General features: G+C 64.8%; 1 protein-coding gene across 1 annotated transcript; it reads left to right on the top strand.

Moving 5' to 3' along the window:
- The first annotated feature begins 3,770 nt into the window (after positions 1-3,770).
- NR5A1 (nuclear receptor subfamily 5 group A member 1) lies at positions 3,771-27,664 on the top strand. Its single transcript, XM_090022160.1, has 6 exons — positions 3,771-3,945; positions 4,020-4,161; positions 5,521-6,161; positions 18,621-18,740; positions 20,189-20,336; positions 27,157-27,664. Exons 1-6 carry the CDS (start codon positions 3,844-3,846, stop codon positions 27,402-27,404), a joined length of 1,401 nt encoding a protein of 466 aa, XP_089878286.1. The 5' UTR covers positions 3,771-3,843; the 3' UTR covers positions 27,405-27,664.
- The last annotated feature ends 135 nt before the right edge of the window (positions 27,665-27,799 follow it).

Genomic DNA, 27,799 nt, shown 5'->3' on the forward strand with positions numbered 1-27,799 from the left:
GCCGATGGCTCCGTGGTGCGATCCCCTCGCCGGCCCCTGGAGCTCCTGCCTGCCTGCACAGGGGCGCGCGTGCATGCGGGTCTGTGTTGGGGGGCCCTGGCTCTAGCCCTTTTCTCCACCCTGACCTTCCCGGGGGGGTCGAGCCCCTTCCCCTTTCTGGCTGCCCTGCTGTGTGGGCGCCGGGCCCAGGATCCTGCCATCGGAGTTGGAAGCAAACTCGTCCATTCGGGTGCTGTGTGAGCAGACGTGCTACGGGCGTGCTCTGTGCGTTACCCCGGCCAGGCGCCGGGGCCTGCGCCGCCGGCACTAGGGAGCGTGTGGGGAAAGCGCAGGCCGGCGCTGCCAGGGCCCTGGTGCTGGCTTGGCCCCACGGGGCTCCCGGGGCAGCTGCTCTGTGCCGATGGGCCCGTGGGGCTTGCTTTCAGGTTCGGGTCCCCCCGTGTCCTGCTGCCCAGCTGGGATGCCACCCCCAGGGGCACAGCCTCTGGCACCCAGTCCTGGGGCGCTGCTGCCTGGAGGCAGGGGCTGCTCTCAGGTCCCCGGGCTGGCCCGCCTTGAACCTCTTGGTGCAGGAGGGGCCAGGAAACCCCCAGCCCGGCATGCGCGGGACTATAAATCAGCTGTGTCTTGCTCTCTAATGAGCTCCTGCTCCCATCCTGGGCAAGCCCGTGTCCATCCCAGCCCCCCTTGGAGCTCCGGTTGCTTTATCTGTAGCAAAGGTCCCGCTTATCTCCGCTCTGCCCCCTTCTAAGGCTGGTTTATGAGCAGCGCTTTGAATCTTAATAATTTCTTCCTTTCTTTTTTTAGCGTGGTCACGTGGCCTCGGAAGCCAATGAGGCAACTAACGCGGGCCCATCTTCCCCAAGACTAGCCCCCCGTTGGGAGGAGATTGGCCGGGCATCCGGCACAGGGCTCGGCATGAGCGTGCGTGTGTTTCTATAGCAAATACCCATACGCTAAAAAGAGCGCCTGTAAATCACACCCCCCGCATCCCTTTCCGGGTGGGACAGGGCCGCGAGCGCGGCCGAAGCGGGGTCGTTGGGAGTTTTGCTTTGGAGGCGCTAACGAGAGGTCCCGGGTGCTGCCTGCGTGGCGTGGCGTGGCGTGGCATGCGCGCCTCTTGAGTGAGTACATCCCAGGGGCCATCAAGGTCACGGACAACCCACCTGGTGAAAGCCCTCCCAGGCTGGGGGCTGGGCCGGCTGGGACCCTGCCGCACCACGAGGCCCTTCTCCCCAGGCCCTGCGCGGGGCCTGCTGTGGGGGCGCCAGGGTCCCGTGGCGGCCGCCGCGTGGAGCTTGTGCCCGGGGCTCATCCTGCACGAACTGCTGGCGCGAGGCCCCTCTCCACCCCGGGGGAGGGCTGGGGTCCCGGGCCGAGCAGGCGGCGGGGCTGTGCCGGCGCAGCCCCGCTCCGCCCCGCTCACAGAGCCGCCCCCTCCCCGGGGAGCGCCAGGACCCTGACCCGCACTGCACCGCGGCTCCAGCTGCTTCCCCAGCCTCCCACGGCCAAGGGAGGGACGCGGGGCCAGGCCCACCCGCACGCCTGGCTGCCGTGCGCTGCCGGGAGCTGGCTCTGGGCCTTCCCCCGGTACCCGCTGGCGGTCAGTGCCGGGAGGGCTTTCTGGGGCCAAAGGGCTGGTGGCTTGGTGGCAACGATGGTGCCAACAGGCATGATGGAAAGGCCCCTGGCTCGCTGGGCCCTGCTGTCCTGGGCGTTGGCTGCACAAGCAAAACCGCCTGGGTTCCCGCTCCTGGCTCTTGGTGCGAGCTGGGCTCTTCCCCCGTCCAGGCCTAGCGGCCGGCCGCCCCTCGTCTAGTATTTCAGCCCTTCCCCAGGCCCCGGGCCGGACGTGATGGCCCACCGCGAAGCGGCTGCGTGGCGAAGGGGAGTTTTCCTTCCTCCAGCAAAAGCCGATGGCCGCTGCCCGTGCCTGGCTATAATTAGCGCCCCGGCTGCGGTGCCGGCGCTGGAGCGGTCCCCCGCACCGGGCTCCGCTTCCTGTTTGCTGCATGTCTCCCGAGCCCACGGCCTCCCCTTCCCAGCGCCTGCCCACGTGCCAGGGCAAGAGCACCGGGCCACGAGGCTTCGGGAGGAGCCGCGGGACGTGGCTGGCGCAGGGGACGGTTTCACTCGAGGCTGGGGATGGGCAGAAGCGCCAGCCCCAGCCCCAGCTTGCTCAGCGCCAGGGCGATGTCAGCCCCGTAGCTGCCCGGGGCTGCGTTGGAGACCCCGGCGTGGTGCCATCTCTTCTGCAGCGGGCTGGGGTCTCTCCTGGGCAGACTCTTTTGTGGGGCCAGGCTGGGTGCTGGGCCCGGGGGCACCGGCTGCTCCCGTGAGGGCCGCGTGCCCAGGGCGAGGGAAGTGCTGAGCTGCAGACGGAGGTGCGCGATGATGCGCCGGGCATGCACTGGGGCAGGGTCCCGGCGTTTGCTCCGGGCCCGCCGGCTGCGCTGGTCTCCGCAGCCACCAGAGGCGGTGCCCCCATCACGGCTCGTTCAGCGCTGAGGTTACGGTGCTGCCTCTTTTGTGCGCGGGGGGAAGGGGACCTTTGGGGACGGCACGCAGAGCCCGGTCTCCCATCTTGGCTGCGATTGAACCGGCCGAGGTAATTGCGGAGCCAGCTTCCTATTTGCTTTTGCAAGCAGCAAACTCCCATTAAGGGAACAAAACCCACTTGATCAGTAAAAAATGTACAGTGCCCATTAGCGTTTCGGTAGCAAACTGTTGCGATCAGGAAAGGTTTCATGAAGTGTCTCTAAAAGTGAAGCAATGTATTAAATACCGGCATTGAATAACAGCCATTAATCCGGGGGGTCGAGCCTCGATTTGCATTAGTTACGGCATGCGGCACACGGTGCCGCAGGTAAGTGCCTGTCGTTACTCCCGCTGTGAATTGTCCCCGGCTGGAGGTTTCACACGTTAGCGCTTGGCTGCCCGCTTTCGGGAGGATCCCACGGGGCGGTGTGCCGGCCCCGGGCGCGGGGGCAGGGGCTCAACACCGGTCTCTGCCCCCGGTACTGACGGGCCCCGGCCGCGCCTGCCCGGGCAGCAGCGGGGCACCCCGGGGTCCCGCTGCTCGGCCCCTCCGGCCGCAGCGCTGCCCTCGCGGCCCCGGCCCCGGCCCCGGCCTCGGAGCGGGCGCAGGAGCGGCGGGGCGCGGAGCAGGGCGCGGGCGGGGCGGGAAGGCGGGGGCCGGGCAGGCTGGCGCCGACGGCTTCCCTCGAGGGCCGCGGGGAGCGGGGTCCTGGGGCGGGGTCGCCCCCCGCGGGTGACGGGACGTGTGCCCCGTTCCGCAGGTGCCCCGAGGGCCACTGCGCAGGACAGCGGCGCCGTCCAGGTACGTCTCCCCGTCTCCGGGCGGGGGCTGCTGCGGGAGGCCGGACCTCGGCATCCGCTCCCCCGCGGCCGGAGGGCCCGGGTGGACAAGGGGCTCGCCCGCCGGGGCCTGCGGGCAGTCGGGGAGCCCGAGCTCGGCGGCTCCCGGAGAGGCTCCGCTGCCCCGCGGCACGAGCAGGGGGGCGCGGAGGCACCTGCCGGGGGGGGGGGGCGCGTGGCAGGCCGCGGCGGCCCCGCTCGCGGCTCCGGCGGGGAGGGCGGCCCGGCCGGGGGCGTCGGGTGAGCGGGGCCTTCCCCGCCCGCGCGCGGAGGGGCCGGGGCAGCCCCGACGGCCGGCCGGCCGGGCCGCCCTCCCCTCGCCTCCCCTCGCCTCCCCTCCCCTCCCCTCCCCTCGCTCGCTCCCTCCCCTGGGCGGGGGCCGGGCCGGCCGGGCCGGGCGCGGGCTATAAAGGCCCCTCCGCCACCTGCGTGTGCGGGCGCAGCGCCGGGGCTGGCGGCGCGGGGATGGACTACGCCTACGACGACGACCTGGACGAGCTGTGCCCCGTGTGCGGCGACAAGGTGTCGGGCTACCACTATGGGCTGCTCACCTGCGAGAGCTGCAAGGTAACGGCGCGGGCGGGCGCGGGCGGGCGCGGGCGGCGGCGGCGGCGGCGGGCTGACGGCGCCGTGCCCGCCAGGGCTTCTTCAAGCGCACGGTGCAGAACAACAAGCACTACACGTGCACCGAGAGCCAGAGCTGCAAGATCGACAAGACCCAGCGCAAGCGCTGCCCCTACTGCCGCTTCCAGAAGTGCCTCAGCGTGGGCATGCGGCTGGAAGGTAGGAGCCGCCGCGCCCCGCGGCCCCGCGCCCGCCTGGGGCGGGGGCTCGCCTCCCCGCCGCGGCCAGCCTGGGCCGAGGCGTCTAGGGAGCTCCTGCAGCCGGAGCCTGGGATGGTGGTTCGGGGGACAAGTGGCACGCTGACATCGGCCTCTCCCGGCTGGAGGCGGAGGAGCGGGGACCGCGCGAGCAGCACCGGCGCGGCGCCTCCCTGGCAGGGCCGCGGGCCCGGCGGGGGCGGGCCGGGGCCGGGGCCGGGGCCGGGCGGCGGGAGGAGGGCGGCCTCGAAGGCGATGTGGAGGGGCCCGGCGAGCCCGACGGCGGAGAGCCGCGGTGGCACCCCCGCCCCGCAGCGGGCGGGCGTCTCGCCCGGGCACCGCTCGCCGGGAGGCGCTGCCCGCTCCGCCCGCGCCAGCGCGGGGCAGGCATCGGGCCTGCGGCCCCCGCCCCGGGCTAGAACCACGGCCTCCCGCCACCTGGGAAACGGCCCTGCGGGCTGCGCGTGCGGGGGCGCGGGCGTCGGTCCCGGGAAGAGCGGCCGGGCGGGCACGTTACGTCAAAAATGCTTCGCCCGCCCGGACTACGTTTGGGAATCCGCGCGCCCTCCGGCCCGTCCCTCCCCGCTGGCCCCGGGCAGGATCGGGCCCTGCCTCCCGGGCCGTCTGCCGCCCCGGCACGTCCCGCTCCCCCCCGCCTCCGGGCCCCGGCCCGGCTGCCGCAGCGTCGGCGGAGGCGCGGCCCGCGGGGCGTGCGGGGCAGCCGTGCCCTCGGGGCGCGCCGCTTCCCCGCTCCGGCGCCCGCCCCGGGCCCGCGGGGCCGCCGCCGCCGCCGGCGGGGAGCGGGGCGCGGGGCGCGGGGCGCGGGGCCGGCCGGCCGGGGAAGGCGCCGCCGCAGAGCCCGGGCCGGCCCGGCGGGAGGTGCGGGCGGCCGGCCCCAGAAGCCCGCCACGCGGGTCAAAATGCACGAGACGCAGTAACTCCACGGGGGCTCTTTTTTTTTTTTTTTTTTTGGGGGGGTGGGGGGGTATTTGCCTTCTGGCTGCACATCCTCCAGCTTTTTCTCTGCAGTCACGAGGTAAAAACCTAATTTCCTTCCTTTCTGGTGGCTGGGGGTGGCAGGGAGTGGGGAGCCCCTGGGTCTCCTGGAGGGAGAGGGGGGGCGGGCCCTGGACCCCCTGCTCCGAGGCCGGCTCGGCTGCCTATTGCCCCAGGCCCCCCTCCCGTGCCCAGCAAACGTCCCCGCCCCAGCTGACCCGCAGCAGCCCGGGGAGGGGGGTTGTTCCCGGAGGCTTCAGGCCCGGGGTCGCGGCTTTGCGCGCAGCCCGGCCCGACGACCCTGCTTTCCCTCTGCCCCTCGCAGCTGTGCGTGCAGACCGGATGCGAGGAGGAAGAAACAAGTTCGGGCCCATGTACAAGCGAGACCGGGCCTTGAAGCAGCAGAAGAAGGCTCTGATCCGCGCCAACGGCTTCAAGCTGGAGACTGTGCCTCAGATCGTGTCCCCCGTGCCAAGTGACTACAACCTGTCCTCCACCATCCACGGCCTGCACGCCGCGGCCAAGACCCTGCCCCCCAACCCGGCCGCCCTCACGCCCGTCGACTACGACCGGAGCCCCTACGGGACCCCGTCCCTGGGCGTGACTGTGCCGAGCCACGGGGCGCTGTCCGGCTACCACTACCCCTCCTTCCCCAACCGCACCATCAAGTCCGAGTACCCGGACCCCTACACAAATTCCCACGAGTCCGTGGCCGGCTACGTGTACCCCGATGCCTACCCCAACAGCTCCCCGCCCGACATCCCCGAGGTCATCCTCAAGCTGCTGCAGCTGGAGCCCGACGAGCCCCAGGTGAAGGCCCGGATACTGGCCTGCTTGCAGCAGGAGCAGGGCAAGGGCCGGCACGAGAAGCTCAGCACCTTCAGCCTCATGTGCAAGATGGCAGACCAGACCCTCTTCTCTATCGTGGAGTGGGCGCGGAGCTGCATCTTCTTCAAGGAGCTGGAGGTAGGTGGCTCGCTCGGGCCGGGGCTGCCGGGTGGCACGGGGGCCCCGTCCCCGGAGGCTGGATACAAGGGCACGCGGGTGACTCCTGCCCGCCTGGAGCGGGGAACGGGACGGCCGTGGGAGCGCCAGGGCTGTTCAGCGGCTGAACTCGGGACACGGCCGGCGGCGGGGGGCTTCGGGCACGAGAGCCCCAGAGCTGCCCCGGTCCGACGGCTGCACGCGTCGCCGTTCCTTCAGCGCGGCGCGGTCCAGCTCGCGCGCTGGCTCGGCTTTGGAGCTGTCATGAGTTTGGAGGGCCTCGGGCCAGTCCTGCTCTTGGCGTCAAGGGGCAGCAGTCCCGGTGACGGCCGGAGCGGGAGGGGCACGAGGCAGGGCGTGTCTGGCTCCCGGGCTCTCCGGCCACGTCCAGCCCCGCCGGGGCTCGCCCCGGAGCGGGGCTGGCGATGCCGCCGCGCAGCAGAGGTGACGAAACAATCCAGCCTGTCTCCCGGGGGCTAATGGCTTCAGATCCATCACTGTCAGGGGCCAGGTGTCGAGGCAATAACTAGCAGAGCGAGCGCCGCGTCGGGCCCTAGATATAATTGAAAACGGGAACGTTGAGGAATTATAGCGGAGACAATTCTCTCCTCGGCCCTTGGGAGGAAAATCGATGCCGTCGGGTGGGTGCCTATTAGCGCCCGGCAGCGTGGCTGGGGTCACTGCGGCCGCCGAGCCTGGCTGGGACTGCGGCCAGCTGCAGCTGAGGTCCGGAGCGGGCTGGCAGAGCGGGGCTGAGCTGTCCCGGGGGGCCGGGGCCACGCCGCGGCCTTCGCTTGGGTGCCCACTGGCTGTGCTCGGGATATGTCGGTGTTGCGGGTGCGGTCAAATGAGCTCAGAAACACCCACGGTTGCACCAGGGCTGGGCTTGCTCTTCCCCCTGAAAGTTTTTGGGGTCTCCAGTGGTCTCCTCTGGCATGCCAGGTGGAGAGAAGGGCGCGAGTCCTGCCCGGGATCTGGCTCTGGTGTGGCTAGAGGCACTGGGCTGCCTGTCCTGACGAAGCCTCCTCAAGCCCTCGTTAGAGCCGCGAGGCCTTGGGTTTAATGTTTCCCCACAGAAAGCCAGGGGTTTGTAATGCTGGACGGTCTGGGGGGCCGTGCCCTCTGAGCCGGGCGCTGCATGCTGGTAATGGGAAAGGAACGTGGCGCCCGCTACGTCATCCGGCTGTGCCCGGGGCTGCGGGGCCTGCCCGTGCCCGGCGCGGCACGCGGCGCTGCGCTTCTCGACGCCGTCTCGGGAGGCGGCCCCTTCCTTGCGCCCAGCCCCAAGCGGGCATGCCCTTCACCACTTAAAATAGCGTCTCCTGGCACGGGACAGTGCCAGGAAGCGGCATTGTGGAGCCAGGTCTTGCGCTTTTCAATTGTATCAGTTTCCCGCGTGAGTTTTGGGAACAGGGCGGTTGTTGTTTGTCAGGAGATATTGTAAACCGTGGCTGTGCGGCCGGGTAGCCTTGTAGCTCTATTGTCAGCCTGAGTGCGCCGTTACAATATGGCTTTCCTCCCCGCGAGAGCAGACCCGCTCTTCCTCCCGGGGTGGCATGCGTGACGCAATGGCAGCGAGAGGGCTGCGCTTCGCCTGCAGCACGGGCATTGTGCTGGAGGGGTAAACAGGAGCCGTGCTCCGAAACAATGCGATTCGGGCCCCAGGCTCCCGGAAACCCCAGCCCCAGCGGCACGCGGCCAGCCGAGGCAGGGCCAGGGACACGCGTGGTGGGCATCTGCCAGCCTTGCACGCGTGTGGGGGAAGTGTCCAGCTGGGCTCTGACCAGAACTGCTGGAAGCAATTTGCCGCACAGGGATGACGGGTAGCGCTTTGCAGGGCACCGGCGGTGCCCCAGCCCGGGCGGTAGCCGCCTGGAACGGCTCCCGGGGCCGACGCGCCCCGTTCCTCTGGGAGCTGCAGAAGTTGGGAGACTCCCCGCGTTTCCTTGCCGTGCTGGAGCCACGCTGGAGGCCGGCTGCGCGGTGCCCCGGGGGCGGGCGTCTTCCCACAGGCACATCTGCCTGCCGGGGGAGGGTCCTACCGCAAACTGGGGACCCGGGGTGAGAGGAAAGGATGCCGGGGAGAGCGTTTGTAGGTAGCTGCCCGCAGCAGCAGCTCGTGGCTGCCTGGGGGACAGCCGTGAGCGGAGATGCAGCAGGCCCAGAGCGCCGGCTCTGCAGGCTCGCAGCCGTCGGCGGGCAGCTCTCTCCTCCCCGCTGCGCCCGGCGCGTCAAAGCGAATGGCTCTCCCGTGCGGTGAACGAGCTCCCGCCGGCGCTGGCTTTATGGTGTTCCCCTAAAGCCGCCGGCAGGGCCTCGGAGATCAGCGGCCGTAAGGCAGCCGGCTCCAGCTGTGAGGTGAGAGCTGCCTCCACCGGGACTCTCCGGGGCCTGTCCTGGGTCCCGCCAGCCAGCGGCCAGCTCCCTTGCAAGTCCCAGCTGGCCTGGGTCCCAACCCGGAGAGGAGCCGGGGGCAGCTGCTGGCCCCACCGCTCCCCACCCGCCTGAGTTGGGACTTGCACCCTTTCTACACCTCCCCTCTGCTCTTAGCCGCTTGGCCCAGCGTCAGGCATGGCCCTTCTCCGCTCCCTGGCTGCAAGGCGGAGCGTGCCGGCTCCGGCCTTAGCTGAAAGCCCCTCAGGGCACCCCTCGGGGCCTGGCTGGCTTGTTGCACGGGGAACGAGCCCCCGCCCGTGCCCACGCGCCTGCCTCAGCGCCCCGGCGGTAGGAGCTGGCTCGAGGGCCTGGGCGTGGGGGCAGGAAGGATGCTGGACGCTGCCAACCGTGCGCGGCGCTGTGTGCCTGGCGCTGCCTCTGCTCCGCGTTTTGGGGAACAGAGAGTGCTGCAAAGCCTGAGACGGGGCAGCAAGAGCGCCGGGTGGGTCCAGCGCCTGCGCCCCACAAGGCCGCTCGCTGCCCTCCCCGGCGAGTGCGACAGGGCGGGCGGCTCGCCGGCGGGCTGAGCTCTCCCAGCTGCCGGCCGTCTGGCCGCCTGCGCCGGGAGCAGCGCGGGGAGGGGGCGAGATGCCTGCGTGGCCGCGCGGCCCGGGGCGAGCCGCCATCTTCCCTCTTCCTTAGTAGCTCAAAGGCGGCTCTCGACCGCCGAGGACCGCCTGCCCGGGGAGTCGCGAGGGCCAGCGCTCCCCGCGTTGCACGTGCCCGGGCGAGCGAGAGCGGAGCCGGGGCTGTGGACCGGTTATCCGCAGAGCCGTCCGCAGGCAGCTTCGCGCCCAGCACCGTGCCGTCCGGCACCGTGCCGTCCGGCGCCGCGCCGCGAGGGGCGGGATGGGGGAGATGGGCAGCGCCGGGGGCCGCCCGGTGTCCCCCCGGCGCCGCGGCGGTGTTACGGTGAAGGACGCCGGCGGGGGGGCGCCAGGGCTAACGGCCTCTTGACATCAGTTCGCACGCCACGTCCGCCCGGCGGCCCGGGGCAGTTGGATTGAAAACAGATTTAACTTCCCAGATATATCGTTTCATTTAAGGGCCAGTAATTCTGTCAGTCGGCCACTGACAAACGAGGGCCCGCCTGCCAATCTGCCGGGGAGAGTGATGCCGCCGTGTTCATCTCGTGTCACCAGGCGGAGAATTACGGACCGCGCTGGCCTTCGGAGGCCAGACTAATAACGCCGCTCGCCAAGAGGGGATTTGGGGGCCTGCTTGTTTATAGAGGGCCTGCGAGGGAGCCGGCCACAGGGGCGCGGGTGCCGGGGGGAGAGGTCAGCGCTGACGCCCATAAATACTAACTTTAACTGAGGCGAGATGAGATGTGTCAAGACTCGAGAGAAGATTTGCGGCATCTCCCCGGCGGAAGAAAAATATGGTCCGGGGGTGAAATATATTGTGCGGGGTCAGGAGGCTCCGGCAACTCTGTCCTTTCAGATGTAATGTGTGTCTCTGCCTCTCTCCCCGAAGCGCCGGCTGCGGGGCGAGGCGTCCTTTCGTCGGGCAGGGCCGGCTCGTTGTGCTGCGTCCCCCGGGCCCGAGATGCTGTCCCTAGACCCGGGCCCGCAGGAGGAGGGGGCCCCACCGGTCCCTGCCCCGAGTTATTTCTCAGGCCGTAGGCACGAGGGGCAGAGTCAGGGTTGGGGTCTGGATCGGGCCCCCCATTGCAGCCCTGTGCTGGGTGGGGGTCTCGTCCAGATCAGGCTTCGCTGCAGCCCCAGGGCTGGGACCTCCGGGCTCTGGAGAGCAGGGGGTCGCTACGCACCGTGGTGCCCGCGCGTCTGCCGGTGCACCGACCTCCCTTCTCCCTTGGGTCTGTTTTATTTTTGAAGCCACTGGTAAACCCATTTGTAGCTGGTTACTGCTTTGGCTTTAGCGCACCCGGGTCATCTCGACCCCATCTCCTGACGATCCGCCAGAGCATTTTTGGCGGATCTGAACTCTCCTTCTGCTCGGGGATGCTTTAGAAATGGCTGGCCTCGTGCGTAAATCCCGTCCCTTTGCACGTTCGCTCCCCGGTCGCCAGCCAGCTCTGCCCTCCCCCCCGCGTGCGTGTCCCTTGGGCGGGTAGGAGCGCGCCGGGGCACCGGGGTCTTGCCAGCAGGGAGATGGCGCCTCTGCCCTGCTGACCGGTCTGAGGTCCCTGCGTTGGGATGGCGGTGCCGGCACCTCGCCCGGGAGGCTGATGGAGCGGTGGGGCTGCGTGGCGCGTCGTGCCAGCCTGAGCTCGGCAGACTTGTTGGTGCCGCTGGGTGCAGGGGCCGGGGACCAAGACCGTGCCGCTGGGTTGGGGCCTGCTCGCTCTGCTGATCTAGTCGTCCTTGTCGGCATCCCGCTGGCGGTCAGGCCCTGGCAGCTGCCCGAGGAGGCGCGTTCGGCAGCGGGACGGCCATGCTAGCGTTTCATTTGCGGTGCCCGTCGTCGTGGTCTCTGACCGGAGGGGGCTGGGAGCTGCCTCTGGCCATTAACACCTTGCACTTCTGCAGGGCTCTGATTGTCAGGCAGGGGCAGACAGCAATCTCCTTTCCCACTTCTCACTTGTCAAGGTGACATGTCCTGCTTTCACCCAATAATTGCCCCTCGTAATGGTTTCCTCGCCCCGACTTTCCAAACAACCGCTTCTGCAACTTCTCTCCCAGCGGCCGCATCCTGGGGACCCTGCTGGGCTGCGGCACTTCCACCCCGGAGGACCGGGGATGTCTTCCCTCCAGGCTGCGCGGGGAGGCTTACGGGAATGGAGACTTGGGGCTTGGTTTCGCGGGGAAGCTACTGCCACGCAAGCCAGGGCCTTGGGGTAAAGCCAGCCGCTCCGTGCCAGCTCCGCGGGGGGTGCCCCGTACCGCCCTGGGAGCTTGGGTAGGCTGCGCCCCATACAAACGAACTGCGCCCCATGCAAACAAGGAGCCCCTCTGGCTAATTAGGCCTGGGATCATGCCCTGAGTGCCACCGGCTTCCCGAGAAGCCCTCATTGAACCTGGGGTTTAGGAATAACATTTGCTTTAAAAAAAGAAAGATCTGAGAACAGGATAAAATGACGGCTTTTTAGCGTGATCGTTTCATTTTTGGAAGAAAATTTTAATTTGGTGTCAGATAAATATCATCCATTTTTTTCCCCCCGTTTTCTTTTCCTTCCCCCTTCTATGGTCTCCCCCTAGAAAAGAGAGAGCGGGGAAAGAAAGCCAAGGATAAGTATTTTTGTACGACATTCGGAAAGGAGGCCTTGCCATGAAGCACCTGCCATTTTGGTCCATCGCTAGGCCCATCCGCTACCTGTGCTGCTGGCACTAATTCGGTCCAACGCCCTTCAGAGTAGATAGTCGTAGCTCAGCTTTGCTGGTGCTGAGGCAGAGGTTAAACGAGTTGCCCAGGGCTGTGCACTGTGGCAGTGGCAGTGCCCTGCAGCAGCCCGCTGAGTGTGGGGGGCAGGGGCTGTGGGCTCTCCTTGCCACGCCCGGTAGGTTTGTGCAGGCCCTGCGATGACCGAGTCCCCCCTTCCCCGCTGCTGCAGCTTCTGGCCCTGACCGGCCGCCTGGGCCCCCAGCCCGTGCCCCAGGCCGGCCGGGAGCTGCAGGGGTCTGGGAGGACTGGGGCCACGCCAGGGAAGCTGTCTGACAGCCCCGTGTCCCTTGCCACGGGTGAGCAGTTTCTCCCTTGCCGCCCAGAATGAGTTTGGTCCAAGTTGGCTGGGCAAAGGCCCAGGAGATGCAACCTGTAAGACTATCTGTGCCGGCTTCGGTGCTTCAAAAGGCACTGGTGTCGTCACCCCCCACCCCAAGCAGGCTCGGGTGGGCACAGGGACTGTTTCCCACAGGCAGGGGGGAGTTAATTTTTTTGGCCCTTATCCATCCCTTGGCCTCCCCCCAGCAGCAAGAGTGGGTTTGGTGGTGCGGTCCTTCGCCCATGGGAGCCTGGCCTGAGTCCCAGCAGGTCGGACTCGGGTCGCCATCACCCCGCGGCCGTCGCGTTCCCATGGTCAGAACAACGAAAAATGGACGGGGGATGCCAAGAGCTGGGTCCTGCCCCTGCCTCTCCAGCTGTGGGCAGACCGCCTCCCCTCCTGCGCCTCAGTCTCCACGTCTGGGGGTGGGAGCTGCCGGGTCTTCCCTCCCAGGTGCTTGGCAATGCACAGGGGGCTGCGCGTGCGCAAGGCCGTGCTGCACTTTCTTGCCTCCCTCGCCAGCACCGCGGCTCTCTCCAACATGGCTTCCCTGCTGCAAGGCACAGCGAAGGCCAGCCCCGTGCACCAGCCAGCAAACTCCCTCCTGCCAGAAATGTTGGATGAGGCCTAGGGTTAGACACTTCTGCTGCTAGCACATGTGGCCAGACTCTCCCGGACCACAGGCTTTGAACTCAGCTGCTGAATAAGTGACAGCTTATGGTTCCCTTGCGCTGCCGCACGAGCCAGCTCCACACCCCGCGACTAGACGCGGGGCTCAGAGCCCCCTTCCTGCTACCCTGCGTTGCTAGGAGCGGGATGAACGTGAGCTTGAGAGCTCCTGCTTTCCCGGGGGTGTCCTCGGTGTCTTTGGCAACGTGCTTTGTAGTTGTGCAACAAGGTTGTTTGCGCAGTTTTACATTGTTCGACAAATACCGCTCTAGGGCGACTCGACGGGGATGGTCCTGCCTTCGTGTTGGACTAGGTGACCTCTCCAGCCCTCCTTTCCAATGCTCCTATGGCTGCAGCAGTCCCAGCTCTCCTGGCGGCACAGGAGTCCTGTCCCCTGGGCTGGGGTTGCCGGTGCGCGTGCTGCGGCGAGCACCTGCAGAGCGCCGGCTGCTCGAGCGCCGCCGGGAAGGGGGAGCGTGGTCAGGTCTCGCAGCCTGCGCTGAGGATGCCATTGTCTCCTCCGTGTTTTGTGCCGGCTGCAGAGCTTTTCACAGAGACCTTGAGCTCCTGGGAGAAATCAAAAGCGGGGTCAGGGGGCGGCAGGCTGCCGGGGCTGAAATTTAGAGCCGGCGAGTGTCGTTCTTAGACCGGCAGCAGCTCTAATGGTCGAGTGCCTTCTCCGACACGAACCGCGTGCTGCCCACGTGAGCGCGCAGCTGGCCGGATCAGGGCCGGCTGCTGTTCGGGGCAGGGCGAGGGTGGGTGCCGTGCGCGGTACAGCCCGGCTCTACCAGCACGTGGTGCTTCGGCCCCCACGGCCTCGGTGGAGTAGGGACAGCTGTGAGGAAAGGGCATCCGAGACGTGCCTGACCCCGTGGCTACATCAGTGTTGTCACACAGACCGAGACTGGGCTTGCCCTGGGTCACGCAACACGGCTGCACCGGAGCGAGGGTCAAACCCAGGTGTCCCAACCCTGAGTGCTGGGCGCCTCTTTGGTGCGTCCCCATGCTCTGCAAAGCAAAGTGCGTCCCCAGCGTCAGGTTTTGCTGAGTTTGAAAGTCTCCCCCTGCTTCAACTTCCAAGCCTCGGGGCTTCCTGGCTGCGGGAGGGATTTTGGAAAGATCAGCCGGCTGCCCCGGGACAGGTGGCCAGACCTGAGTGCCAGGGTCCAGAGGGGCATGCAGAGTCCTGGGGGAGGCGCTCCCGAGCGCGACGTCCGTGGGAGCCCGCAGAAAGGAACTGGGAGAAAAGGAGCACGGCCGGGCTGGGCCGAGAAGGAGGAAGATGAGGGTGCCAGGCTGGGGAGAGTGCCTGCGCTTGAGGGGGGTTATCTGCTGGCAGCACTTCTGGCCGATGTGTGAGCGAGCAGCAGCCCGTGGCTCGAGCCTCTGGGCCCTGCAGCTCCTGCAGAAAGCAGTGGCTTGTGCAGCTAACACCCGTGACGAGGCATCCGGGTCCTGCTCAGTGCCCGCCGGGCGTGCGCGGGCAGCCCTCACCAGGGCCGGTCTGAGGACGGGAGCCGGCGTGGCCGAGTTGTGGAGCCAGGTCTGCTCCGCGGGCATTCGGCAAGTCGCGGGGAGCGGCAATGAGGTGCAATCCCGCGGTGCCGCAGCTGCTCTCTGCTGCATCTTCACTTAAAATTTGTGTGGCAGAAAGCATCTTGCTCGTGACGGAAAGCTCAGGAATGCGCAGAATGCCGATCTCTGCGCTTCCCAGGAACTATATACGGCTTGAAGGGAAAGCAAGCAATTGTCAAGCATTTTCATTAAAAACAAACAGCCCCTGTGGCTAATGGGGAAAGCTGAATACTTTTCAAGGTTTTGAAATCCCACCTTGCTTTCTGGAAGGCAGGAGAATTGCAAGGGGCTTCCCGTTGCTGGGGGAATTCTTCTTGCCGGGGACGGGAGCTTTGTACACTTTGAACCCAGGCCTTCGGAGACGAGTGCATTAGGCAGGCACATTACCGAGACCTTTAAAGCATGCGGGCCTGTTCCTCACAGCACCCAGTCCCCGGTCATTTGTTCTGTGGTACCGGCTGAAGGAGCTTCTGCCCTTTCTCCACAGCCCTTTATCTTCCAAACACCATTTATCACAGGTAAATGGATTTTTCTGTAGAGCTCGCAGCTTGTCAAGGAAAAAAAACCCCTTTATTTAGTCATAAAAGAATGTTCTTGTTGATGAACAACAGCTGGGATGATCACCGTGCCGTGGAATATCTGTTGTTGCTGGGTTTTGTGAACAGGTTACATGTAGCCTGCTCAGCTAAAAATATGCTATCCATTAAAAGTCCTTTTCTTGTGAGCAGGCTTCGGTCTACCCCAGGCAGCGAGGGCAGGATGCTGACATGGGCTGCAGTCCTTTCTTACCAACAAGTCTTTGAGCTAAATCGTGCAGAGGCCGTGGAAAGAGGAGAGCGCCGGAGCCCAGTTCAAACCCACTCTGCTCCGCTTACGCCATCCGGTGTTTCCGTGCCCACTCCCCACACATCAGGGCTGCGAGCCCCGTCCCTGCTTTGCACAGCTTGCGCTCCCCTCGAGCCAGGCACGATGCTTGGGGAAGGAGGATGTCTCCCCGCGGCAGCGCTGCGAACGGAGCCAGGTGCATTCATGTCAGTGAGTGGGAACATGGGCAGAAAGGGGAGCGGGACTGCTTGTGACTTCAGGGGAGGGGTTTTGGGAACAGGCCTGCTCAGGAAGCCCCGAGGAAGCATTGGAAATGAGGATGCTCTTCATTTTGGATGTGCTGGTCTGGTACGTTGCAGCGCCCCGGCCTGCGTGGGCTGCCTGCGCGGCACTGGTGTCCCGCGGTCCGCACGGACCTTGGTTGTGAAGGAGGGGTTAAGCGACCTGGAGAGGAGCATTGTGTTGTGATCCTGGCATTCGGGATCAATCGAGGCGTTTCTGGTCCATCTGCCGCATCTGTGCATTTGCCCAGCCCCAATCTCTGGGTTTGGTCTTGGGCAGTTCTTCCGCTGGGGTTTCAGTGCAGTGTCTGAACCGAGCAGCCCGTTTTCCTCCAAGCTGGAGTCGGACACACGGCCCCTGCTGTTGTACAGCAGCTCGGAGCATCTGGGCAGGCCCTGCCTTGCTGGGGCCTCTGCAGGTGTTTACAGCCGTGCCGGGGATGCCGCCTTTGGAGCGGGTCCCCGGTGCGTTGGCAGAGCTGGAAGGTGCACGATGCGGCAGGGCAGGGCAGGGCTGCCTGCAGAGACCGGCCCCGGGCAGCTGGGTGCCGTAGGCTGAGCCAGGGGATGTGAGAAGCTTGCAGAGACTCAGCCTGCCCCTGTCTCTTCCTCTCTCCAAAGACCTAACTCGGAGCGCAGCCCCTCAGCAGCAAACCTATGTCATTCCCCCAGCACGCGGGGCTCAGAGACCATAAAGCTCTTTCTCATCTGACTTCTATTCCCTTCACGATCGGCAGCTGCTGCTTTATTGCAGCCCTTTCCGCAGAATGACGATATTATCCAGCTCCACGGCACGGCATTTGTCTTCCCTCTATTAAAAGCGGCAAGCGCAATGGCCTTGCAAGTCGCTCCCTGCAACCCGAATATGTGCTCTGTGGAGGTGCTCAGGGTGCGCCCTGCCCGCTGCTCTTGCCCCGGTGCGTGCGTGGGGCTGAGTCCGGTGCATGCCGCGCACCGTTGCACGGGCTTCGTGTGCACAAGGTGACTTCTCCAGAGGGGCAGAGAGCCACCTGAGCAGGAGTCGGAGCCCTTCCTGAAAACACGCTGGGGGCCAGCCAGGCAGGGGTAAGAGCCAGCTCTGCCCAAGACACGGCTGGAGGAGCCGCGGCATGCTCCTGCGCCCGCTTTCTGCCAGCCTCGGAGCTTCAACTGCTGCGAGTCAGGCCTGGCTTAAATCAAGTGCACTTGTGGCTTCTTTTCACTTGCCGTCCTGCTCAGAGCCTCTTTGGGTTGCGTTTGCCAGCCCGTCTCTGCCGCCCCCAGGGCCAGGGACTTCCTTTTAACCACTACGAAAGGGACTTGGATCCCAGGAAACTCCATCCTCTCCTGCAGCACGAGCCGCAAGTTTGCAAGATCTGGCAGCGCTAGGCAATGCTCCCCGATGCCCCCATTCAGAAGGGGCTGCCCCCAAATCCTACCTCCCGGCCCACACTGCTGGAGCCATCACAGGGAGAACGAAAAAACTGCAAAAGCTCGTCTGCTTCTTGCTAACGCTGCTGCTGACTTCCTGGCCCAGCCAGGCCCGTCTGCTTTGCTGCTCTTTCCAGTTGCGTGCACCCCGTGGCTAGCGTGGCTGCAAGCCTTGAATTTGGTACCCAGGGGTGGACGATGGGGGACACTTAAATACCAAGAGCTGGTCTGCGTCGTGCTGCGTGTCTGTGCCCCTGTATCTGGCCATCCCCAAGATGTCTGTGGTGCCCCGAGCCCTGCGGAGGGAGCATGTGCCCCCTCCACTGCCCCCGCCCACCTCCGCTACCGTGCTGCGCTTGTGGCTGGGGTGGCCGCAGCAGCCGGGCCAGGCGAGCGGAGCCAGGGAAAGCGGCTGTGGGAGGAAGAGGCCGCTTGGCCAGGGGTGGGGGGCTCTTCGTTCTGCATTGCACGCGGCCGGAAGGAGGGCTGCACGTGTGCCCGCCCAAGCGCCCGTCCCCAGCTGAGCTCCCCGCTGGGCGCTGCGGGGTTAAAAGGCGCTGGTGCAATGCCTGTCTCCAAAGCCGGCTTTCCGCACCCACATCCCCGTGCAGGGGATGGATGGACACTGTATTCTTCACCGGAAAAAGTATCCAAAGCGCTGCCCTGGGAAACACAGGCCCTTTGTGTGCGGCAACAACGCCCCATTCTTTGGGGCATCGTTTTGTTTAACTTTTGTGCCTGGGCTGGGTGAGAGTCTCGCCTGGCGGGGGAAAACCGGCACTGATAAGAAGGACAGCGAGCTTGTGAAAGGAGCTGACTTGTCTGGGAGCCAGCCCGGGGCGAGCGTGACCGCGGAGGCTCCCGGCACCTAAGTGACTCACGGGGTTGCCCGTCATGGGGTTGGGGACAGAGGCCAGGAGCCATTTGCAGGTCTCATGTTATCAGGCCGGTTGCAGGTTTTCGTGGCAGCGGGTTGCATTCGCCGCCGGCACTTTCCTCCGGTGCTTCTCCGTGTCTGCCCCGAGCCCGGGGTGGGCTCGCAGGTTGCACGAGCCGAGCTCTTTGTCGGGGGGGCTGGGGTCTGTTCCCTGGCTGGAGGAACAGCTGTACAGCCCCCCCGGCACCTGCACACCCGGGGTGGGCGAGCCCCCGCGCGGGGCGATCGGCAGTGGCGCGCGGCTCTGCCCCGACAGCAGTTTGACGGCGCTGAACTAACCCCTGTTGCAGTCGTTCCTAATTCCTGTCCCTATTACACCATTTCCAGCCGGGCGTCTGACCGGCCACCCCGCGCTGGGCTGCGACGGGGCAGACAAGGGGGCTCCCGAGGGATCACGGGCACGTGAGCATTGAGCTCGGGCCTCGTCACGCCCAGGTGCTCCTGCCTCTCCCAGGCACTTGCTGTCCGTGCCAGGGTAACGAGCCACGGAAATGCAGGAATGGGGGGGATGCCGGACAGGACGGGGCTACCTCCTACGAGGGGCCTCCGGGACCCGGTCTGACCCCTCGGCACGGTGCGGGGCGGGCCCCCGTCCTCCAGTGGGCCCGGGGCTCTGATGGCTGCGTTGTGCATTGCTCCAGGTGGGCGACCAGATGAAGCTGCTGCAAAACTGCTGGAGCGAGCTGCTGGTGTTCGACCACATCTACAGGCAGGTGCAGCACGGCAAGGAGCACAGCCTGCTGCTCGTCACCGGCCAGGAGGTAAGCGGCGCCGGGAAATGGCTCCCCAGTCCCAGGCGTGGGCCCGGGCGCTCCTGCAGCTAGTGCCGTCATGCCTGGGGCCTGCCCCGACCTGGGGGACACGGGGCCAGCCCCGTCCCAGCGCGTCTCGCAGTTGTCCGATTGTTAGCTTGCATCCAGGTTGGCAAATGCTCTTTTGCTTTGATTTTTTTCTTGCTTTCATGTTTTTGGAAGCTGATGGAGATCAGGGCTGCCACTTCCTGCCGTGCTAGAGAGATCCAGTCCCTGCTTCCCCTGTCTAGCATCCACTTCTGCCACGGTCAGACCCCGGGCCAGATGGGCCGCTGGTCTGACCCAGTACGGCACTGCTTCTGCCCTCGTGCTCTCCTCCCCTGGCTAGAAAGCCCCGTGGTGGCTCAGCGGAGGTCAGGTTTGCCTGCAGGCTACTGGCTGGCAGTGAAACGTTTCCCGTCCCCAAAGCCACAGCCCCCGACATCTCTGAGCACCCGTGTCAGGACAAAGGTAGCACGGCCCTGCCTGGCATTTCCCAGCCGGGGGCAGGGGTCCGGAGGCTGAGGGCCGAATCCGGGACTGGCAGGCAAGTCCAAGCCCCAGATCTGGCCCGCGCCCGGCTCTCCGCGGGGGCGCTGGGCCACGGGCAGCCCCGGGCTTCTCGGGGCGTCAGTCCAGGCCGTGACGCCGCGGGCACGTCTGAGCTGAGCGCTGCAGGCAGGAGCCTTTACAGACCCAGCTGCAGCCCCGGTCCCAGCCGCGAGCCGGCCTCGCTCGAGGGGAAACGGGTGACTTTTGTCTCACTTCTGCCGAGAGCCCCTCCTTCCCGCTGCCTCCGGATCGGGGCTGACCCGGGCAGGGGACCGCAGCGTTGTTTGTGCTGGGCCCGGGATTGTTTATGCCACGAGGGAGAAACAGCGGCTCGCAGACAGACCCACGTGTCCACGAGGCCCCGGCAGCCGGCTCCGGCTCGGCTCGGCTTCCAGGAGGATTCCCGGGCTTGCAGCGAGATGTTTCTCAGCAGAAACATCAACAGCCGTGGCTGTATTTACAGAAGCCGGGTGTGAGAACCAGCCAGGCGTGCCCGGAGCGGAGCCGCCACAGGCAGCGCCGCTCTCACCGCGGCACCTCCTGTCTGCAGCAGCGATCGAAGCGTGGCGGGGGGCAGCTCCCAAGGGGGTGGGGGGTGCCCGCTTGGGTGTGCGGTGGGCTTACGCGGGTGAATCCACCTAGCTCCTCCGTTGTGCACCCCACGCTCGCCCTGCCCGTTGAGCACGGCTGCAGTTGCCCCTGAGAATCCGGCCGTAGCAACGGAGGGATCCGGCCCCCGTTCCTCCGGTGTCTGACGGATAGCCTGGAGCAGGTCCACTCTTTTGGGTGCCCCGGGGTAGCCTGCGGGTGCTGCTGAGCGTGCACTGCTGCAACCACTGAGCCCCGCTGCCTCCCTGTGCTCCCAGGTGGACATGTCGACCTTGGCGGTGCAAGCAGGCTCCATCCTGAACAACCTGGTCCTGCGTGCCCAGGAGCTCGTCCTGCACATGCACTCCCTCCAGGTCGACCGGCAGGAGTTCGTCTGCCTCAAGTTCCTGATACTCTTCAGTCTCGGTGAGTGTCTCGGTCTGCGGGGGCCAGGTGGAGGATGGGGGGCTGGATGGCACGGGCTTGCCCCGGGCTCCTGGCAGTGGGTGGAGAGCCAGGGACCTTCCTTCCTCCAGCCACACGCGCTAGGGCTGCCGGGAGCCCAGGCACCAGCAGTCACCGGGCAAAATGCTTTGTAAAGGGAGAAAAAGATTTGTCACTTTGTAAGGAACAAGGAGAACCAGGGGCACCGCGGGGCCTGCCCGCTCCCCTCTCCGGGGGGCAGCACCGCTGCTGTGGGGGGCTCTGGGCGGGCCTCACCCCCAGGTCCGGAGGGGAGCAGCCGTGCCCGGGCATGCCGCGGGGGGACGCTCGTGCCCCTCTGGCTGCCCGGGCCGGCGCCGGCAGGGACGCGTCGGCACGGGGCGATGGCGTCGCGGGGAAGTGCCGCGTGGCCGAGGGAGCGGCCGAGAGCCCACCTGGGGCCGAGCGGCCGGAGGGCTATTTTGGTAACGAGGCTGTTGCCCGGGGCAGCGGAACAAGCCGGCTGATAGGGCTCTGCAAAACACCCGTGTTGACAGTCCCCCGAGGAGGCGCGGGCCCTATCTGGCGGCATTTGCGTCAGAGCCAGGACGGGCAGCCTGGGCCTCCGTCTCGTGCCCGGGGCCCGCCCCGCGGTCTGCGGTCCAGCAGCGCGGCCCGCCCCGCGCGGTCGCTCCTGGCCTAGACACAATATCCGCGCCGGGGGGGTGGCTGTCCCCACGAGTCCCGGGCTCGTCTGTGCAGCCCGGGTGGTTACCATAGCAATGCGCGTGGACGGGAGCCGGCGCGGGCGGCCGGCGCCGTGGCGGCCCGGCTGAGCAGCTGCTATTGATCTGGGAAGTTTCTTTTTGCAGGTGTCTAATTATCGCCTTGCCATGGGCCCATCACGAGGCGCAGGCAGGAGCAGGGGCCGCGCTGCCTTCCCCCGCCAGGACCCGCTCGCTTGGGGGGGTCGAGGCTTTTGCTCCCGAAGCCACGCTGGGGTCAGCGAGAGGGGACCGGTCTGCACCCCGCCTGGCCGGTGCTCCTTTGCGTGTGGGGCACCACTGGGCACCGTCAAGGGGTCTTGGAGAGCCAGCATCACCCGCGTGGCTTGGGGCCTTCTTCCTCCCCCTCATTCCCTCCAGCCCAGGACTTCTCCCCCTCCTTTCTCGTCCCCTCCATCCCCTTCTCCTTCCTCTTTGCACCCTGCCCTGTCTTCCCCCTTCCTTGAGCAGTCACGTTCCCATTGCTGCTTTGGTGATGTTGGATGGCTCCGGCGGGCCCCTGGGTGCCCGCCGGGGGGTCTCATGGTGCTCGCTTGCACTGGGACCTCCCGTTCCCACCTGCCCCGTCAGGCAGATCAGCATCTTAATGCAAGAGCTGCTAGTGGAGAGAGTGTGCGCAGGTCTCATGTTGGCCCACGAGGCCGTAGTCCGTCCCTGTAGGGCCCTCCAGGCCTGCGGTGCCTTGTATGGCCTCCCGGGATATGCGGGGCCTTCAGGGACAGGTGTGTTTGGGGGGGAAGAAAGGAATGAGCGAAAACTGAAATTTGTAAGAGTCCTGTGGTTTCATGTCCCAAGGGGCTGATTTTCTAGGGAACCAGGGCTTGCACTTTGTGGACATCCAGCCCCTCTGTGGGTCCCAGATTGTCACCCCAGACTTGACCCGCCAGTCACCAGGGCCAGTGCGTCCGTCAGAGCCTCTTCTCTTTGCAAAGGTCGACCTGGGCCCCTGCCCCCAGGGGACTCTTTGTGTCCAGCCAGAGGCAGCTTTATAGTGCAGTAGGATCCCGGGTGTGTTCATCATATCCTAATTGTCTTCCGGGCGTGTGCCAGGATCCCAGGGATGGTTAAAGAGCTGCCCACCTTAGCAGGCCACTCGCCTGCCGGAGACGGCGAAGGCAGGACCCCCTAGTCTGGAGGGAGGGGACGGCTCTGCAGGTTTGACTCGCCCGCAGCGCTCCGAGGGGGTGTCCGCGTCCCCCCTCAAATGACGGGGAACCAGCCAGGGCTCGAACACGAACCTGGAGGCACCTTGCATCACACGAGATGTCTGGGGCGCGCTGGCCTCCCCGCTCTTCCAGGCATCCCATGCACAGGCTTCCCCACGGCTTGCACCGTGTGAGCACTGGGGCGTGCAGGGCCTGTCCTCAGGGCTGCCTGGCTCCCTCGAGGCGGAGGCGGAGGCAGCACAACCGCTTATAGCGTCTTCCCCGATTCACCAGTTGTGCCCTGACAGATTCTCCAAATCGCTCGTGAAACCTTTAATGTTCCTGCGTGAAGCAGTCTGACCACAGCGGAGGTGAGGGGCCGGGCGGAGATTTTTCAGAGAAACCCAAGAGACTTAGGCACTTGACTCCAGGGATGTTTTCTAGCTCTCTGAGGCCCCTTGCACAGTCACAGCCACAGCCACAGCCACAGCCACGGCTGGTGGACTAGTGATTAGTTGTTTTCCGTGGGATATTTTTTACAGAGGTGAGCTTGGCAGCTCTGGTTGACCCGGGCTGTTTGGCAGGCCAAGGCTTTTCCAGTGTGGCCGGTGAGCATTTGCTCTCTTCTCTCCTCTCTCTGCACGCGTGAAGCGCCGACGGTCAGGTACGCTGCGTACATGCCGCGTGCCTTCACCGGGTGGACGTGGCAGGCCCTGCGAGACGGTGAGAAGGAGCTGGCCCTGGCACCGAGAGCCCATACCAAACCTTCCCCAGCCGTTGTTTCCTCTTTCAAAAAAGGCTGCTTTAAAGTCCAAGGAAATTAAATAAGATAATTTGCTGGTTAAACAGTGATAAGGCTGAGGCACAAACAGTGCCCGGCTTGCAAAATAGGAGGGCGGGTGGCTGGAGGTGGTAGAGCCACTGCCAGTTTGGGGGAAGAGGGGTGGCAGGTGGTGGCATTTTGGATCTGCTATTCATAGCCCCTCTGCAGCGAGGTCCCCGAGGCGCATGGATGCCCTTTGCTGCGTGGGCATGTCCATTGCAACCCCAGTGCCATGCCTGTCAGCAAAGCGCAGGAGCCTCCCGGAGCTGGCCACACGTTCAAATCTTGCCTCCGTGGCATGTTCGGAGCGGCAGGGAGGGGCAGAAGATGGGCTGCACGTCCCCGCCTGTCACTCTTCCCCGGCCCGACCGAGTCTCCGTAATGCAGAGCCCCTTGGAATAATTTGCCCTTCGCAGGCTCAGCTGTAGAGGACGGGATTGCGTATTATGTGTGGGATGTAATTGCCTTTAACAAGAGAATTTCCACATTTACCACTCTGCCACAGCACAATCAAAGCCAAGCCATGCACACAAGAGCCTGCCATTTGAGTTCTAAATAGATTTCTCTCCTGAGCAGGTAAAGAGGTTTAATTAAAATTAGGACTTCTCAAAATAGCAATATTTATGAGGATGGCACAGGTTAGCTTTGTTCTACAGAAGGGCTTAATAGAGCCTTAATGGATTGACCTATCATTCGATTTCATGACTTACATTCATGAAGCAGCTACTCTTGGGGAGGGGAGGAAGAGAGGCTTTTATAGCCCACATTCCCTTAAGCGTTTGCAATTTATCAGCAGCTTCTCCCAAACAAAAGGAGCTGTGAATAGGAAGAACACTTGAGGGCATAGAAATAATCCCAGGCATATCTGTATGTGTGATGGGCTGCTTTGTCACAGGACAGAGTCTTTGCAACTGCTGCAGTGTCTCTAAATGAAGTGAGTCAATGTTATTTGGACAACATTCTTTATTCTTTGCAGGAATGAAAAGATTATTCAAATATTCAATTAAACCATGAATAGGGTCTTTCTGAGAACCAGGTGAGTTCATCAAGTAGAACTAGCTATTGTTGAGCCAACTCAGGGTGTAGGTTTGACATTTATCAATATAACTTCATTTTTTTATGACATTCAGAATAACCTTATGCAGATAAAGAGATTTCATAACAACGAGCTCGCACAGAGCAGAGACAGCCACGCTCAGAGCAGATGTGCCGCAGGAAGGGAAGGGCATGGTGCACGCACCTCGGCTGCTTTGAGCTGTCCAGCGCGGAGGTGGGGAAAGACCCGGCAGGTCATGCTGTTGCCCAGCCCTGTACCAGGCCATCGGTGCTCCCCCAGGCTTTGTGCAGAGGCATTGGGTGATGGGGCTTGCACCACTCCCTTGCAGGATTTTTGCAAACATCTAGTTGGTCTAATAAAAGAGATCACCTCTGCCACTAGTTTGGATTCCCTTGCTGGGACCCAGCGGGCACCCGGCCTCCCTGCTTGCACTCGTGCCTGTGCTGAGCAGGCAGCAACGTGGCAGCACCTACTTCGCTGAGCCAGCACTCGGTCTGATTGGCGTGCCAGTCCGGTTTCCCCCTTTTAGATGGGGGAGTAGGTGCTGGTTGAAGCCAAGTCGGTCTGAGCAGGCCCCGGGTGCCCGGCTGGAGCAAGGCAGGGCGGTTGTGGGCAGGCCAGGGTCCCTCATCTGGTTTTCCTGCCAGGTGACAGCCCCACTGCAGGTGCTTTGCTCCGGTCCAGGGGCACCGTCCGTTCCGCAGGCCACACGCCTGACTCAAACAGGCATCGACGCGGAGCCCCGCGGGCACGCTCTGCCCGATTCAGCCCGGCCCCCGAGTCACGCCATCCCGTGACTCGGGCCCGCGGCTCCTGGAACGTGCTCATCCCCCGGGCAGGCCGCTGGGTGTGTATTTGGTTTGGTCAAGTACTCTCTGACCAGCCTCTTGCATGCGGGCTCCACCGCCTCTCCCAAACCTCGCTTCGTTCGGCTTGTTCGAGGGTCCGGGAAGGAGTTTGGTGGATTGTGCATCGCACCACCACCTCCTCGCTGTCTGCTCTTGAGGCCTCATCACCGCTGCTTTTCTTTCTGACCTGTGTTTAGGAAGCTGTAATGCATCCGGATGGAGCAAAAACTCCAGATCTTCTATTGCTGTAAGGTCATCTTTAGTCTTTGGGGCAAATCTACCCCCTCCCTGCCCCCCTGCGGCGCACAGAGTTATCCTCGGGTGAGATTTGCGCCCATCTTCCATGGCGCCACCTCGCTCGGTTTCTTCCCCCAGTTGATTTCCATGAGCGATTCCCTTTAGCACGGAGGTGCGAGCTCTGCAAAGGAGCCTGTCCTCTTCCAGGGACCCCTCGATCCTTTGTGTTTTATCACGGGCAGATCTATCACCTGTCGGCCCAAGCCCTTCAAACCACTGCGCTCAAGGCTCAGGCCCAGCTCCGACACTTCCCAGGGCTCAGATTTGATGGCTTTGAGCTGAAATCTCTGACCTGAACTGGGTTTGGTGCAGCCAGCGGCTACGTGCGCACACAGACAACAGCTTTGTTATCAGGCAAAATGGCGATTGTTGCTGCAACTCTATCTAGTACAGTAAATCTGCTAAAGCCGGTAGCCCCAAATGTTTTCGGCGAGGATGTTTAGAGCAAGGTCTCTTGGAAGTGGGGTCTGAGATACAATCCTTGTGGGGTTTACCTGGTATCCAAAAACAAGCAGGCATATATAATGTCGCTTTACCAAAGCCGCGGGAGCAGGGGGCTGGTTTGACCGTGCTACACGGCTCAAAAAGCTGGGATTTATTTAGCCAAAGGAAAACGGAAAATGTGTGTTGCTCACTGGGAGGCACGCGATAGCATCCTGCCACCTGCTGGGAACTGCACACTCGTTCAGGAGCAGCGAGCAGGAGGTGCATGGACACGCGCGTGAACTAAACCGTCCTGCACGCTGACTCGGGAGCTCAGTGCAGTCACGGGAATGAAGCGCCCCGTGTGCTTTGTGCTCCTCAGGGCTCTGACCCGGGATAACCCCCCGAGGGACCGGTGATACTGGGCGGTGGCCGTGCCCCTGGCTCTGCACCTTACCTGGACGGTGGCTCTCCCACCGGGCACCCTGCCCTGGCCCATCAGGCTTCGCAGGGGCGGAGGTGGGCACAGCTCGGCTGTTCAGGTCACGGGGCAGGGAAGCCTGCGGTGGCTGGGACGTCCATGCCCGCATGGCAATGGCTTGCTCCGCAGGCGGGGGCTGCCTGTGGCACGTCCAGCGCACCAAAGGGCTCGCTCGCTCTGAGGGGGGCAAAGCAGAGCTGGTGGGTTGCTCTGTGCTCCCTCCTCTTGCATGCAGGGGGTGCTTTGCTGGAGTCTTCCCTTGGGAGCTGCAGCATGGCCACGTCCATTCAAATCCTTGGGCGAGCGTGGCGGAGTTTAGGGTTAGACTCAGTGCTCCTGCTGCAGGATGCATCCCTCCCTGGGGAGCAGCCAGGTCCAGGCAATGTTTAGACCCCGGCGCTGTGCAGAGGACTGGGGTTGCCATATCGGCTGAGCTCTGTTCCTACACTGGAAACCCGCGGTGCATCAGGCAGTTAAGCCCTCCTAGACGTTCGGCCGTCAGCGTGTCTGAGCTGTTAGAAGCGCGCCAGTTCTCAGCTCTGCAAGCCTGCCGACGAGGCAGCTGCTCTGCTCCCCCCGCTCTGGCTGCACCCAGGCGACCCCGGTGCCCTGCGTGGCTCTGCTCAGAGCGCGCTGGTGGAAATCCCCAGCACCCAGGCGCCAGGCCCATTATCTCCATTGCAGTGGCATCTCAGGGAAGCACAGGGAGGTCCTTCTATCCTGGGTACGACACCAGGTCGTAAGTCGGGGCTGCCTGGCGGGGGGAACGGGGATTTCCTTGCTGGGGGCAGGCTGAGGCCGTTGGGCCAGGCAGGGTCAGACGTGCGCGCGTCCCGCAGCCACTGCTCGGTAACTGCTAGCGAAGTCCCCAGGCAGGGCGCGCGGGGACGTCACTGGGTTTGTCTGGGTGCGTCCCTGCTCGGGCTCCCTGCAGCAGTGACCGGGCCCCGTGTTCCCGTTGCAGATGTGAAGTACCTGGAGAACCACAGCCTGGCCAAGGACGCGCAGGAGAAGGCCAACGCGGCGCTGCTGGAGTACACCGTGTGCCACTACCCGCACGCCACGGACAAGTTCCGGCAGCTCCTGCTGCGGCTGGCCGAGATCCGGGCCCTGAGCATGCAGGCCGAGGAGTACCTGTACCACAAGCACCTGAGCGGGGAGGTGCCCTGCAACAACCTCCTCATCGAAATGCTGCATGCCAAGCGGACTTGAGCGCGGCCTCCAGGCGACAGACTGCAGCGGTGGCGCCCGCTGCGGGCACCGAGGGCTGGCCGGCCCCGTGCCCCAGCTTTGCTATTGAAACTGGACTCTTGGGAAGTTTCAGAGGATTTATTTTAATATACAGGAACTCTGGTTTCACAGCTCTGCCACCACCCTGCCCTGTCCTGTGCGGGCTGACCCGACGAGGACCTGCCCCTCGCCCGGCAGCAAGCTCCCCTCCCAGCCACTGGCTTGTCGCTATGGCTTGTCTCTTATTTATGTTCCTTTCAAGCTGCCTTTTCTTGGGAGGGACCTGCCCCCAGCCCCTCTGCCCGCTAATGCGAAGCGTCCTGGGGATGCCTCCTCCCATGGCGAGGGAACGAGGGGAAGGGCTCCGTGGCCAGCTT

The sequence above is a fragment of the Crocodylus siamensis genome, chromosome 11 (assembly GCF_052110815.1).
Source record: "Crocodylus siamensis isolate JL-2025a chromosome 11, ASM5211081v1, whole genome shotgun sequence".
NCBI lineage: Eukaryota > Metazoa > Chordata > Crocodylia > Crocodylidae > Crocodylus > Crocodylus siamensis.

Bases quoted from the DNA above. Each gene is read 5' to 3' on its own strand.
- NR5A1 (XM_090022160.1), top strand. From the start codon at position 3,844: ATGGACTACGCCTACGACGACGACCTGGACGAGCTGTGCCCCGTGTGC. The intron at 18,741-20,188 runs GTAAGCGGCGCC...CTGTGCTCCCAG, and splicing joins TGCTCGTCACCGGCCAGGAG to GTGGACATGTCGACCTTGGC. The intron at 20,337-27,156 runs GTGAGTGTCTCG...TTCCCGTTGCAG, and splicing joins CCTGATACTCTTCAGTCTCG to ATGTGAAGTACCTGGAGAAC.